Here is a 14,818-nt window from a genome sequence, read left to right as displayed (position 1 = left end):
TGCATTTACATGCCTATCATATGGTATTATAATTTATGGTGCCTAATGTTTTTAAAAATTGATATAAAATGACTTTTTGTTTCATAAATTTATAAAAGGAACAAGGCTTCTTACTAAACCTGAGTACCAGCTATGCACAAAAAAATGTTCTCCAGTGAAAAATACTATCTGATAATGTTTAATCAGATTGAAAGACTTTGAACACACAACTACACAGACCAATTTAACAAACCATAAAACAACAAAATTCTCTTCACACACCAATGAGACAATATCTAGCACATTCTATTTCAGTTCCATGCAAAGAAATATGAAACCTTGAAAATGTGTATTAAGAATTTACATGCAGATAGTAAAATCACATGTTTACATCTAAACTAAAAATTCATCTTTTATAATGAAATTTGACTCTTTTTTATACTTGTTTTCACATATGAAATATGCTTGCTATGATTGTTTATAATAGTTGTTTTCATTTCATTGTGTATTTATGACATACAAACATTAAAATTGTTCACCAGTAAGCTTTATTAATGATCTATCAGTGGAAAAGTATTATTATTTAACAGTATTAACAGAAAGTTTAATTCATTATTTCCACCTCTAAGAAAAAAATCATATAAATAAAATACTTTGTTTTTACACTAACGAGAACATTGTTTAATACAAAACTATGTAACTTTTACCCTTTTTGTATATAATTGATTACATTATATTGAGAATAAGTAAAATGTACAGAATTTAGTTGTAAGTACAATATATATACTATACTACCTTAGACATGAAACTCAAGTACATTTTCTGTAATACAGGAAATTCTGTTCTAATAATCAGTAGCAACCAATTTATTCAATACCAACCATATAGTGGTTTTTTTGGTGTTTTTTTTTTTAATGTTTTTGAATACATTGTTTCCATTTATCAAACTCACTTTATAAACTAGACAACACATTAAAATTGTTAAAGAGGTAAAATATAGCTTCAAGGTTGAGATGAAAATAAATCAGGACACATAAAAAACAACAAGAAAGTAATTCTCATATTAGTTATCGATGGTTAAAAGTTTAAAAGGAATAATTGCTGGTTGCTGTTGACTATTAGCATGTTTAGTCTTATATGATATGGAAGGAAAATTAAACAACACCATATTTTCAAAAAAGAGAACAGATATCTGTATTTTCAAACTTTTTTAATTTATTAGGGATTCTTTATTTATTGTCAGCTTAAGGGGTCCATGAGTCTGACTCTGACATTTTATAGAGATAAACATGATTATTTCATATGATAATTGAAATGAGTGACATGAAGTCTGCAGCATGCTAATGGAAGCCAGCCAGTCAGCTTAGCACCATATCATAGAACACAAGACACTCTTCTGATACTGGTTTGAAGAAGATATGTTTCAGGTCAAACATCAAGTAATATGGAGCATAGTTTCATGAGGAAGAAGTTAAAATGTGATACATGTTGTGTTACAAACAATTAAAACACAAGTGACTTCACACTTAATATTACACACTTGTGTACACACAAACCTGAATAAATTCACACTTTTCTGTCATAGCTTTTCTCTGAGCTTCTAAAGTTTCAAGCTGTTTCCCTAGAGTTCTTTTCTGTAATTCCCAATCCTTTGACCTCTGTTTATATTCCTAATGCCAGAAAAGTTAGAAAAATATTCAGAACTAAAAATTCTTATCCAAACTGCACTATAAAAATGAAATTCCGACTAAAGGCTCTTTGTCTTTATTATTAGTTGACAAATATCTTTAAACCACATAAAAATAATTAAAAAGGATTTGTTGATGTTAATTTTGATTAAATACTTTCAATAGTGAATTGACAAAGAGCCTTTGTTCTTGTCAGTCTCCAAAATACTGCCTTTCAATATATAAATATGATATGTGGCTTCAGAAAAGCGATCTTTTATACAAGTTAGTGAAATGGGTTTAAAGTATTACTTTATTATAATAAGATTACATTTTCATAACTTTATAACTTCAAGACTATTATTTAATTTAACATTGGATTAAGATCTGCTGTTGGGTCAACGATTTTCAGTCAAATCTTTCTGGCAAACAATAAAATGATATGAGAGAACTTCAATTTCATTTTTGGTTCAAAGAAAAGTGATACAGACTGAAAATTAGTAAAAGGGACCAATGAGAAAAATATTGACTATGCTAAAATATGCTTAAAATTTAACACTGTTTGTTTATGGAAATCCTAAAATTAATTTTGAATGCAAAATATAAAACCTTTGCCTATTTTTTCAGTAGTGTCAACTCTTATTACTGTAAATAATAGTTATTGCATGCATTTATTATTGTGATTTTGTCACTTAAATAGACTAAAATGCGATTTTAATTTTCATGAATTGAGAAAAAGCCAGTATTATTCATACAAAAAATTACAAAATGTGATTTTAAATCATTGAGATTATAGCCCTGTCCCATTTCTGAATTTACAGTACTTAGAAAATGGAATTCAATTTGACACTCTAGAGATGGAATTCGGTTTCATTTTTGCTTCTGTATTTTTTATTAAATATTCTTTAGAAAAGTGGATTATTAAAAAACAAGAATGTGTCCATAGTACATGGATACCCCACTCGCACTATCATTTTCTATGTTTAGTGGACCGTGAAATTGGAGTAAAAACTCTAATTTGGCATTTAAATTAGAAAAATCATATCACAGGGAACATGTATACTAAGTTTTAAGTTGATTGGACTTCAACGTCATGAAAAACTACTGTGACCAAAAACTTTAACCTGAAATTTGCACTATCATTTTCTATGTTCAGTGAACTGTGAAATTGGGGTCAAAACACTAATTTGGCATTAAAACTAGAAAGATCATATCATAGGGCATATGTGTACTGAGTTTCAAGTTGATTGGACTTCAGCTTCATCAAAAACTACCTGACTAAAAACTTTAACCTGAAGCGGAACGAATGGACGGAAAGACAGACGGACGCACAGACAAGAAAATATAATGACCCTCTACTATCGTAGGTGGGGCATAAAAATCTGTTTATAAAGAAAAATCCAGTTATAAAGGGCAAAAGGACATATTGATCAAATTGCTAGTATTGTATTACAAAACCTATCTGAGAATGATGAATTGCTAATATTTATTAGATAAAACTTTTTAACATTATATTATTGTTGGTGAGTTGGTTGTGATGTTAAATAACACCATCAAACAATACCAATGGAATATAGAATCCTTGAGGGGAACAAATTTCTTTAAAAATTGCAGCACCATAATTCACTGTAGAAAGCTGTGAAAATTGAAACAAAACTTAAATTAAATGTTTAAAGAAGCGGAGAGTAAATCAAATATATCAACTTTTTGTTTGTCAAAGATTTGTGTGAACTATATCTATGAATTACATAGTAACAGTAATGTAAACTTTTTTTAATCTAATCTAGCAAGCTATAAATTTTATAAATCACAAATGCCTTGTATGCCTGCAGTGCTATATCAAATCCAATGATGTAAAAACTCACCACAACACATCCTATATTCACCATTATATAAAACATAACCACAAACCCCTAACCCTAACTTATAGCACTCCTTACCTCCAGTTTTGATGATAGCCTGTTGACCTGTGACATACTGTCCTGTAATTCTGTATTGGAACGATCTTTGTCACGTTCTGATTCTTTTGACTGTTTGGAATATTTCTTATTCTGACGATCATAGTCTCTTTTCAGTTTTTGAAGCTGTTAAAATCAAATTTGATTAGATGTGTTGAATGACTTTAAAAGCACATACTATGCATCTCTAAGGATGAGAAATTAACCTTGGAGGATACTTCATTCAGAATTATAAAACTTAGACTTATTATTATGATTATACAATAAGCATATATTTTATCAAAAACTAAGTGCATTATTCAAACTAAAATTTTCACTTCAATGTTTACCGGTAATCAAAAGGATAGTGCAAGTTTCACCTGAACTTTTACACCAGTATAATTTTACAAGATCTCTATAAACTTTTGACTAAAATTCACAGTATAACAACCTAATGTGTATACAGTAATTGCGATGTTCTGACATCATCTTTTTTTTAATGCATATCAATATAAAAAATTCAACTAGTTTGCATCAACTTTCATAATTTAAACTTGTGAAAGAAACAATTATGGAGGTTTTCTATTTTTAAACCTACCTCAGACTTTAGAGTTGACAGCTGAGCTTCGTAACAACTAACTAACTCCCGATGAGATTTTTCCATGGTTTCTAACTGCTGTCTTAAATGTCCAATCTACAATACACAATTTTCAATTCAATTTTTTTCTCTCTGATTATTACAACTAAAAATATATGTCTTATTTCTATATACTTTAATTGACAACAACTATTGCCTAACTTCTTTGTTTTTGTTTCCCTATTATCTAAAACAAGAATATGTCCTAAGTACATGGATGCCCCACTCGCACTATCATTTTCCATGTTTAATGGACCATGAAATTAGGTAAAAAATCTAATTTGGCATTAAAATTAGAAAGATCATACCATAGGGAATATGTGTACTAAGTTTCAAGTTGTTTGGACTTCAACTTCATCAAAAACTACCTTGACCAAAAACTTTAACCTGAAACTTCCACTTTCATTTTCTATGTTCATTGGACTGTGAAATTAGGGTCAAAAGTCTAATTTGGCTTTAAAATTAGAAAGATCATATCATTCAAGTTGATTGGACTTCAACTTCATCAAAAACTACCTTGACCAAAAACTTTAACCTGAAGCAGGACGAACGAACGGACGAACGGAGGCACAGACCAAAAAACATAATGCCCCTCTACTATCGTAGGTGGGGTATAAATCAAAGAGCTGAAAGCTCTGAAGAAAAATGACGCCACTGTCTCTAATATTGGGATAGTTTTTATGCAAGTCTTGATTTTCACATACCGTAATTAGTTTAACAATGCAACATGTATCGTGAGCATATAATTGATATTCGTATATGTGTGTGTGTGTGAAGTGAAGGTGACAACTGGCTGGTTTTTTAAGACAAATGAATAGGTCAAGACTAGCTGAATTGTACAAATAAATACCGTAGAAAGGCTTGTATATTTCTCACTGGTACATAGTCTGAATCTGGGTCCGTTCGCTTCCATTCACTTTTGCGCCCACTCATTTTCACCCCTGTCACTTTCACACCCTACATTGTTCGCACCCAATCTTAATTGGTTTTGTGTTTAATAACTCTGTAAGCAAGTGTTTTCTTACAAGTATAATTGTTGTCATTGTCTCAAAATAAAGTGAGACAGCAATTTTTTTTTGTGTTGAATAAATCTTAATCATGTTTTGGATAAGGTATTGCTAAAAATAATAATAATCCTTTCTAAATAAAGTGGTATTTTGTCAACGTTTTATTTTGTGTTGAATAACTCTTAATCATGTTTTGGTTAGTGTATTGCTATAACTTGTTTCATTGACTTGTTTCAAAATGAAGTGAGATTCTGACTATGTTTGTTTCTGCGTGTTGAATAAATTTTATCATGTTTTGGTTATATTAGTGGATTGCTATGTTTTATTGTTTCGTTGTTTCAGATCAATGGGACCAAGCTGTTAAAAACAATTATCTTTTGTGTTTTTTCCTTTCAAATCTTCAATGTTTTACTCATACCAAGCTATAAATACATTCAGTATTTACACCAAAGCAATTTAAAACAACAACCATGATTTTCCAATTATTCAACTTGAATTTGAATTAAAATTGGGCGCGAATGAGTAGAGTGTGAATGTGCGAAAGTGTAGGGTGCGAAAATGTATTGGGCACAAACAGACCTGATACCACACAGTCTGAACCCCCTTCTCCCACAAAATATTAAGTAAATAATCTTTTTGTTACTGCTATCAAAGGTCTAATGAAACTCAGATAGTTTCAAACATTTGTCAAAGAATTCTAGTCAAACTGGCACCTAGTTAAATTGGCACCTGGACAAATCAGCACCTGGTTAAAATCGACACCTGATATAGTCAATTCGTCACCCATGTTAAATATATATTTTTAACAGTATTTTACGCAATAGGGTAAAAATAAGAAAGGGGTTGCCAGAATTTTTTTCAGTATTTAAGCAAAAAGAGTTAAATACCAACTTTCACATTTTTGGGTGTTCATGTACATTTTGTATATATTTATTTTTCTCAACTAATGACTTTTTTGGTGTATTTTTAATGATATATATATATATATGAATAGTCCAAATAATTATTACGTCTGGCAAGGCTTTTTAATTTTATTCTGGAACACCTTCCTATAACCGCAAGGCTATGTTAATTTTTTTTCTGGGACGCCTTCCTACGAACGTCGTATGAAGGCGTCCCAGAAAAATAATAAAATAGCCTTGCCAGACGTCATAATTATTTGGACTAATACATGAGATATTGTGTATTTTTCTGCATTATTTCAACCAGTTGAGCATTTTACAGGATTGTTGGTTTAATGCTGTTTAAACTTTACTGAAAGACAAACACCTTAAATTTGCTAATTATTTGGCATGAAAGTTTGATTTATTGAAAGGGACTCATAGTTTTCCATTTTATTTTAATAATTGACTTGTTTTTACAATTACACAAATTGTCTAATTGTTAAAACAACAGCTTTTGCAAGGGCTTCGTTGTTTACCTTTATACACTACATATTCACTTTCGTTTCGTGGTTTACCAAAATACACAACAACATATTCACTATGTACTTGGTAACAGTAATTAATTAATTGAATAGAAAATATTATAACAAATATTATTGGATGCCGAATTGACGTCGAATAGGTGCCGATTTGACTAGATGCCAATTTAACCAGGTGCCGACTTGACTTGTACGTTTCAATTCCTCTGCGATCGTTTGCGGTATTTTCTTGAGAAAACCTATTTTCCATCATCAAAGAGAAGAAGAAACTGCTTTAAAATGATTCTGGAACGCTTCATGATTGTTAAAATAAGTTTAATTCACTCAAAAACAATTTTAAAACTTGCGATTAAACAGGAAGTTTCCAAAGCACGTGTAAAAGAAGAAATTAACCGGTGAGAGTGGAAATCCGTATATGACAGATATCCCTATAGTACGACTTTGAAAGTAAAACAGTTCAATCCTTTTGTAAAACAATCTTTAATATACCTATCGCATTAATGTTTGAAGGGTCTTAAGCTTATTCAAACCATATAAGTCGGTATGAAACACCAAAACGGAATGAACAATAACCGATTACGTTTTGTAGTTTACAAATTTTAAAACTGGTTCCCGTCAAACTACAACACTTTGTTCGAGTGTAGTGGAATACAAGCAAAAACCAGTGTAAACTGGGTCCTGGCTGAATTAATACTACACAATGATGCATAATGATAACACAAGCAGATTCCAGTTTGTATGGAAAATAGGAAATACGAAACCAAGCGCGGTAGGCAGAGAAATGTAATGAAGTTCAGGTCGGCAGTTATGGAACAATGACTGCGTCATTTTCCAAAAACCTCTGATTGTACTAAAGATTGTCTATAAGACATGTATGCCTGATTATACATAAAAATATGTGAAAATAATGTCAAGGCTTCTTAAACATCTATATAGAACTAATCAATTAGTTTCTAGAAAACAGTCCTGAGCCCAAAACAACAGAAAAATTGCTCAAGAGAATAAAATAGATTATGATTCATAATACTATGCTGAGCTATGTAGTTTTAATGTGGTGCAATATACAACTGTGTAAATAAGAAATGAACAACTTAACTTAGTCTAATATAAAATGTACAATATGAAGTCAAAAGAGAAGTATATCAATTAATTATCAAAGGTAGTGATTATAATTTTCTGTAAATCTGATAACTGCCTTTACCACTAAACTAAACCAAATTTGAAATGTAGGTAATTCTCCAAAATATTGATGAAAAGCAATAGTTTTATACAATTCTTGAATACAGATGATACAATAGGTCAGTTGAAGAGAAAGGCCATTAATATTATTTTGTACTGAAGGACTTTAATGTAAAAATATTCAGACCAACACTAGATAATTTTATTGCCTATTCTTACTTATAGATATTAAGAATCAAATTATCTAACAAGAGTTTTCCATACAAAGTGGACTTTTAAATCTGAATCATCAGAAATACATGTGGTATAAAACAAGTCAAATTTATTGGCATTTCATTCAAGTTCTAGCACTACACAGAATGTTTAAGAACTGTACTTTGTACATGTTTATTGTCTGTTTTTTAAAAGTAGAGTTCTACATAAATGTATCTACTATTTAGATATCAATTTTCTACTACCCTTATCCAATATCATTAAAACTACTTTAAAACTTTCTAACCAAGTCAAACTAATACAAAATTTCCAAATATATAATATTATTGTTACCTTCAAAACAGACCTAGGAATTTTACTCTGAATTATGAAAAATATAAATGAATAAACTTTAAAAAAGGAATAAACTGGATAAGAATTGCTTCATTGGTTTCTTGACCAATTGTATTGGAGGAAGCATTATTGAAGATGCATATTTTCTTCTATATCAGTCTACATATCATACCTCAAATAACAGTTTTAGACTCAGTGTCTTACCCATACAGTATATTTCAAACCAAATATTATCAGTTGTTAATAATATGAAGTAAAATGGGTAGCCCCTGTATATTTCTAAATTTATATCCATTACATTTCTGTTTTGTCTTGACAATAATCCCCATGGTGTAGTTGTTAACCAGGAAAACTTGTCTGAGGGTTTTACATTCTTTCTTAAATAAGTTACATTTTCTGTTATAGACTAAACACTAAAGCACTGTTTTATACATTGTAGCTTAGATTGATACAAATTGATCAGTAAAAAAAACCTTGAATTTCTTATGTTTTTTTTTATTTTTGTTATTGAAATTATTACTCTTATCTCATAAGATATGAAGAAAATCTCCGTTCAAGGCAAAAATCACATACAGACTGAAAAAAGAATGTTGATAAAAAACACACTGATGTGGTTATTTGGTCATTTTCAGACATGGATTCATCAATTTCAGAAAAACACCATACAAAATCTTGATTTTTTTTACATGAAAATTGAAAGATGCATGTAGCTTTTTTCTGGTAAATCTAGACTAGAAAATGACTTCAAACAATTTGTGTAATAAAATGTAATTTAATTTCTTTCAAAACGACAATGACAAAGCATATACATGTCTATCTATTTGTATTTTTTTTATAGCAAAAGATGGTAGTCTTGTTTATAAGATTCAAAATGACCTTTATTATCTAAATTCAAACAGTACAATGTATGTACATCTTTTGGAAACTAGCATACGCATTGAAGCCCTCTTTCACAGGTCAAAACCTCTTCATATTATATAGTATCTCACCTCTTTATGTTTCTGGTCTATAGTGGCCCTATGTAACATGGTTTCTTTGTCCTTGATGTCCATCCTGTCTTGTAGACTTTGAATCTGATGTTCCCAGTCCCTCTTTTTACCTGACATCATATCATCAATATGGTGCATCAATTCCTGAAGCTCAGATTCACAGCTTGAGGTCAATACACCTTTTGGTAATCTGTAAGGAGAAGCATTTTATTTCATTTTCTAATAATTTTATTTTACAAATAAAGTGTACTACTTTGTAACACATTTCAAGTGTCAGATCATTTTTGTTTTCATACAAAATAAATTATGCATACATGGTTCCAACTTGAATCTTGAGATGTGCTTACATTTCCCAAGCTTAAGATATCTGTAAGAACTAATAAATAGTGAAATTGTATTTTTTTGGCACATCTCATTTGACCAATGTCTAGGTTAGTTTATAAAGTAAAATGGAAACCAGGAGTTTACCTGTAATATTATGTAGCACTGGAAGTAAACAATTGGACTTGGATAAAGTATTTCATTTAGACTTATAAAAGAATTAGGTTGATTTTTTCTAGCTTCAATTTATTTCTCATCTCAAAGTAACATGTTATTTACATCCTACATTTGTCCTAAAGAGGTATGTACTTTATGCATCATTTATATATGCATTCTGAGGACAAAAACTGGATAGCACAAAATAAATTGCACTAAAAACAAAAAAATAATTCTAAAGCCCAACCACAAAATAAATATGTGAGAATACTTTGTCATTGGAGGCTTAGCTCACAAAAGTCAATCAAATTCAGACACTTCTTCATAAATAGATCAATTCTGTGCTAAAATTATTCACTAAAACTACAACTTTCATGCATTTTTTTAAGTGCAAGGGCAATAACTCTTACAGCTTTTTTTACCAAAAATAAAGCATAATATCTTTAAGAAAAATAAAAAAGATAAGATAACTACACTGAACTGACTTCCCCCCAAGATTAGCCACTAAACTGACTTCCAGATAAGCCAACATTGGTAAACCTATATTATGGATCTCTCTTTGGATTGGTTATTGATGTATGTTTGTAAAAATCTATAGCATTGCAATAGGGATTACAGTAATTAAGGACGCTTTAAAGAAGACAGCTCAAAACAACCATACAATTTTCTATCATTAAAATATAATGACACTACATTCATAAACAAAATTCCTACCTTTCGTAGTTTCTTTTAAATCTCAGTCAGCAATAAATTCATTATTAAAATGTAATCTTTCTATAATACGCCAGCTTTACAACTCAACAACTATAATTCCTTAATGTGTTAAACAGTTTATTTTGTAAAATGTAACAGAGATTTGATTCTTTTCTTTGTTAATCCACTACAATTGTAATTAAAAAAATACTAACATCTAATACATGCTTCTTATAATTACAATGTTTATTTTATATGTCTAATCCAGCAGTCATGATATGACATGCAAAAAGTAGTTTGACCTTAAGCAGTGTCTTAATTTCAATGTCAAACTGAAATTCAATCTAATTGTTTAAATACTCTGAAGAAAAAATATTTAAATACCACAATTTGCATGAAATTCATAAAAACAAGGAATTATTTGAAGCTGGAATAATTTTGAAATCTGGCAAATTGATAAGAACTGAATGATATTTTTTTTAACTAAACATGCTAAAGAGGGTTACTTTAACTGAAATTTCAGTATCAATTAACCAACTAACCATCCTAAATTTGGTTAGTTTTCATCGTCCCTTTCTTATAAGTTTCCTAAAATTCAAAATATTCCTGATTCAAATAATTCTTGTTTAAATATCATTTTTAATATTTAATAAAACCTTCCATCCAAGTGATAATTCCATTTTAAGTATTCTTCAAACCTTGGAACACAACAATTCACTCCACAAAGGTTATACTAAATTAAAATCATACTACCAGCAGCATTACTTATTCTATGTGCAAATGTAACTACAATGTATATAAAACCATACTCTTCTAAATACTATATATTTGTTTTACAAGCCTTTATAATCTGTATAAGGGGATCATTCAAACAGTAATATCCATAAAATAAACAGACTTACTGATTTTAATGTACTATAACAAAATTTAAGAGACATTAATATTTTGTTTTTATTTACAACATCATATTTATTTACATAACTTAAATTTTAGTTTTCAAATATTGACAAAGATTGCAAAGTGTTACATAAACAATGTGACTTATATATATTGTAAAAAATTTAAATGTAGGAACATACCAACAGGCCATTAATTTTATTTTTTTAAATCCACCATAAGATTTCATAGTTTTTGCACAATGCTTAAATGTTCAAAGATAAAATTCATTACAATGCCACTTTCATGTTTATTGAACTGAAATGCAAATAAGAAAGGTTTGTATACACATGTAGTACCTGAACTAATGTAGTGTATGCATCTTTATATTTTATTGGGATATTTGGAAAGTCTTTCTTTTCAGTCTAGATACAACCTTAAAATCAATAACAATTTTCCTAATTTTGCAAAGTTGATTTTCAAAGTTTGAAAATGGAATAAATGAATTTCGTTTGTCTTCAGCCAAGCAAATGTACTACCTAGCCAAGTATGTGACACTAAACCATGTGACTGTCACGTGATACTTACTTTTCCCTCAGTTCATCAGCCATAATCACTATAATCTATAGTATATCTGTGATCTGAAGATTTTAGAGGTTTTATTATGTACATTGAAACAGAACTGTTATGTATACTCTACAGTGACAATAAACTTGAGGTATATTTCAATGTCACAACTAAAGGGACATGACACAGGACTTATAAGAAAATTATAAACAAGTATAAAAGGGGAACTGGACATGGTGAATTTCTTTACTGATTTGCCAAATCTTTGTATCCTTTTCTGCCACATTTAGTGTATGAAAAAAAGAGAGGTTGATACATAAGACATCTTTTAAAATAATGGACATGATGAAAGGAACAGTTTCATCTCATCAGAAGGGTCTATCATGGTCTATAGATATGAACAATTTTAAAATGCTATTTTTAAATCAACCCCAATGAGTTAAAAATATATAAAACTAAAAACTTTAAAAACATGTTTGTACAAAAAAGCTATCAGAAAATAATGAAAAGTGAGAACTAAAGTGTCTATCAGGAAAGAGATTTGCAATTATGTAACATTTTCAATCTATTAGTGAAAAGTCAAACCTTAAATATTTTAGTTACTTACATATCTTAAGCTGAGCCATTAATTTATCAAAACAAATTTAACTTACAGTAGTTAAGCTGAGCCATTAATTTATCAAAACAAATTTAACTTACAGTAGTTAACATTTTTGTAAGTTTTATTCCTTTTTAATACTAAAGTTATAAAGTTACACTATCTTTGAAAACTAAAATTGAACGAGAGTTTTAGCCATTAATACTGTTATATAATTACAAAATTGTCAAATCTCTCACTATAATGTTATGTGTTCACACCATACTTCTGGGTGGGGATTACAGCACACAATTTACCTTTATATATTAAGTCTGCTTTACTCAACAACACTGAAATGCAATATTTCATTAAGAATAACATATTAATTTTTCTTATAGAAGTTTCTAAGTTATTATAAATGATAGAAAGGAATCTATTGATAAAGCACATATAGTTTTTTTCTTTATAATTTATACAAGCAACAAAACATCATATACTATTAGTACAAAGAGAATGGCTGAACAAAGAGTATTTGTTACGGTGCATAAAAGTAAAAATATATTTTGCAGATGAACAAAAGATCAATTATCCTTAATCAAAGTCTTTAGATGTGACAAACCATCGTTGGTGTAACAAAGGACTGGTGATTGTTTAGAATTTCATACATCATTTGAAATGTCTGATAAAGGAATGATTCATAACCAAAGAGATTTTTCTTGCATCTCTTGGTTTGTTTGTTTTTTGTTTTTTTTTTTTTATCAAAAAGGATAATTTCATCAAGAGAAACATGCAAACATGCATGTACAATGCAAAATAAAGGGAATGAGGACCTATCAATTTCCAGAAACTTTAAAATTCCATCAGAAACAGTTGAAAGTTACAGGGATGAAGAAGTGCTCATCGAATAATCATGATAATATGTGTAAAGGGTTATCAGAATATATATCTTGCTGCTGTACGTGTTGTTGAAAGAAAAATATTGACTTACAAAATAGTCCAAGTCCAAAGATCAGTAAAATATGAACATAAAAAGGTTTTATTTTCTGATCATCAATAATTTTTTGTCAAAGTTTCATAAAATTAAAGAAGATATGACAAAGTTATTGACATCTAAAAAATATAACTGTAAGTAATTGTAACTGAAAAAAAATGTCCATCCTTCAGTAAAATACAGGAAAAACCAAAATAACTTAAATATTTTTTGCCAATTTTGCATAAGATTTAAACTTTAATTCACAAAAAACTTATGTTCAAGTTTCATATATTTTTTTGAAGGTTTAAGAAAATTATTCATATCTAACCAGAACTTTTAACACAAACTGAACATAAATGTTGCAGCCTGAATGTAACATATAAGCACTTCCCAGCCTTTTGTAGCAGCTCAACAAATGGCTTATTTTGCAATATTCAAACAACAAACCCTTTAAAGAATGAACAGAATAATTCAAGAAAGGAGTTCATACCTTTGAATATATACTTGAATGTGTTCATATTTTCTAGTCCAATATCTATGTAAAAATTTAAATAAAACAAAGAAAATCAGAGCATTTTTAAAATCCTCAGTATAGCATGATATAAATCATCCTTTGTTGCCATGGTCACTCATAACAATTCAACTTTTCTTGTTTTCTGAACAAAATCTCACCTTATATTTATAATGAACTAAGGAGATAAGGGGTAATGTAACAACAAGTGAATGACACATAAAGTCACTTGTACACTAATCTTGTTTACTTGTATACATACAGACTAAGATAGTTCCATAGTTTTTAAAGGAAATACAGACTTCACGCCTAAGTGAAACAAGCTCATTTTCTTCATCCAATATCATCACAATTTAATGATTTATTCTTATGCAATGGATCAGTATAAGAAGAGGAAACACATGTCACAACTCTTCACAAGATTTAAGAAAAAATAGTATGTACAAATGTATACATGTACTACTGGAAGCACAGAAGATTTTCTTTTTCAAAATCTTATAGTTTGATGGTACAAAGGTAGATGCACTCTAATCTTATAACTTATATTTACCTATTATCTTTTTGTAGTTGTTGCCACAAGTCTGTGATTTTCTCCATAATACTTAATTCAAATATGGAATCATCAGTCAACTGGGCTTTTATAAAGTCACGAAAACCTGGTAAAAAAATTAATTACAATAATAGAAATGTTAGTACATTTTCACAATGTGTCCTACTAATTCTACTTTATATAAGTGTCTGATCATCAATGATTACAGTTCCTTATGTTCAAACTTCAAG

The 14,818-nt window shown here is 29.3% G+C and overlaps 1 protein-coding gene across 9 annotated transcripts in view; it reads right to left on the bottom strand.

The window, feature by feature from the left end:
• LOC143067765 (centrosomal protein of 63 kDa-like) overlaps window positions 1-14,818 on the bottom strand; it is a 38,078-nt gene that overhangs the window by 19,912 nt on the left and 3,348 nt on the right. For 3 of the 9 annotated variants that reach the window (XM_076241280.1, XM_076241279.1, XM_076241277.1), the window contains exons 2-7: window positions 14,589-14,694; window positions 9,365-9,554; window positions 8,376-8,402; window positions 4,182-4,277; window positions 3,587-3,730; window positions 1,536-1,649 (exon numbers count right to left, since the gene is read on the bottom strand). In XM_076241280.1, coding sequence (XP_076097395.1) covers window positions 1,536-1,649; window positions 3,587-3,730; window positions 4,182-4,277; window positions 8,376-8,402; window positions 9,365-9,554; window positions 14,589-14,635 — 618 coding nt within the window. In that variant the 5' untranslated portion in view covers window positions 14,636-14,694. Of the gene's footprint in view, window positions 1-1,535; window positions 1,650-3,586; window positions 3,731-4,181; window positions 4,278-8,375; window positions 8,403-9,364; window positions 9,555-10,555; window positions 10,655-11,998; window positions 12,052-12,584; window positions 12,608-12,871; window positions 12,905-14,588; window positions 14,695-14,818 lie in introns of those variants that run through there. The other 6 variants (XM_076241281.1, XM_076241283.1, XM_076241282.1 and 3 more) reach the window with 6 other exon arrangements.

This window comes from Mytilus galloprovincialis, chromosome 3 (genome assembly GCF_965363235.1).
Source record: "Mytilus galloprovincialis chromosome 3, xbMytGall1.hap1.1, whole genome shotgun sequence".
In the NCBI taxonomy this organism is placed as follows: Eukaryota; Metazoa; Mollusca; class Bivalvia; order Mytilida; family Mytilidae; genus Mytilus; species Mytilus galloprovincialis.
Note: the sequence above shows the minus strand (reverse complement) of the source record. Positions and strands in the feature narration are given on the sequence as shown.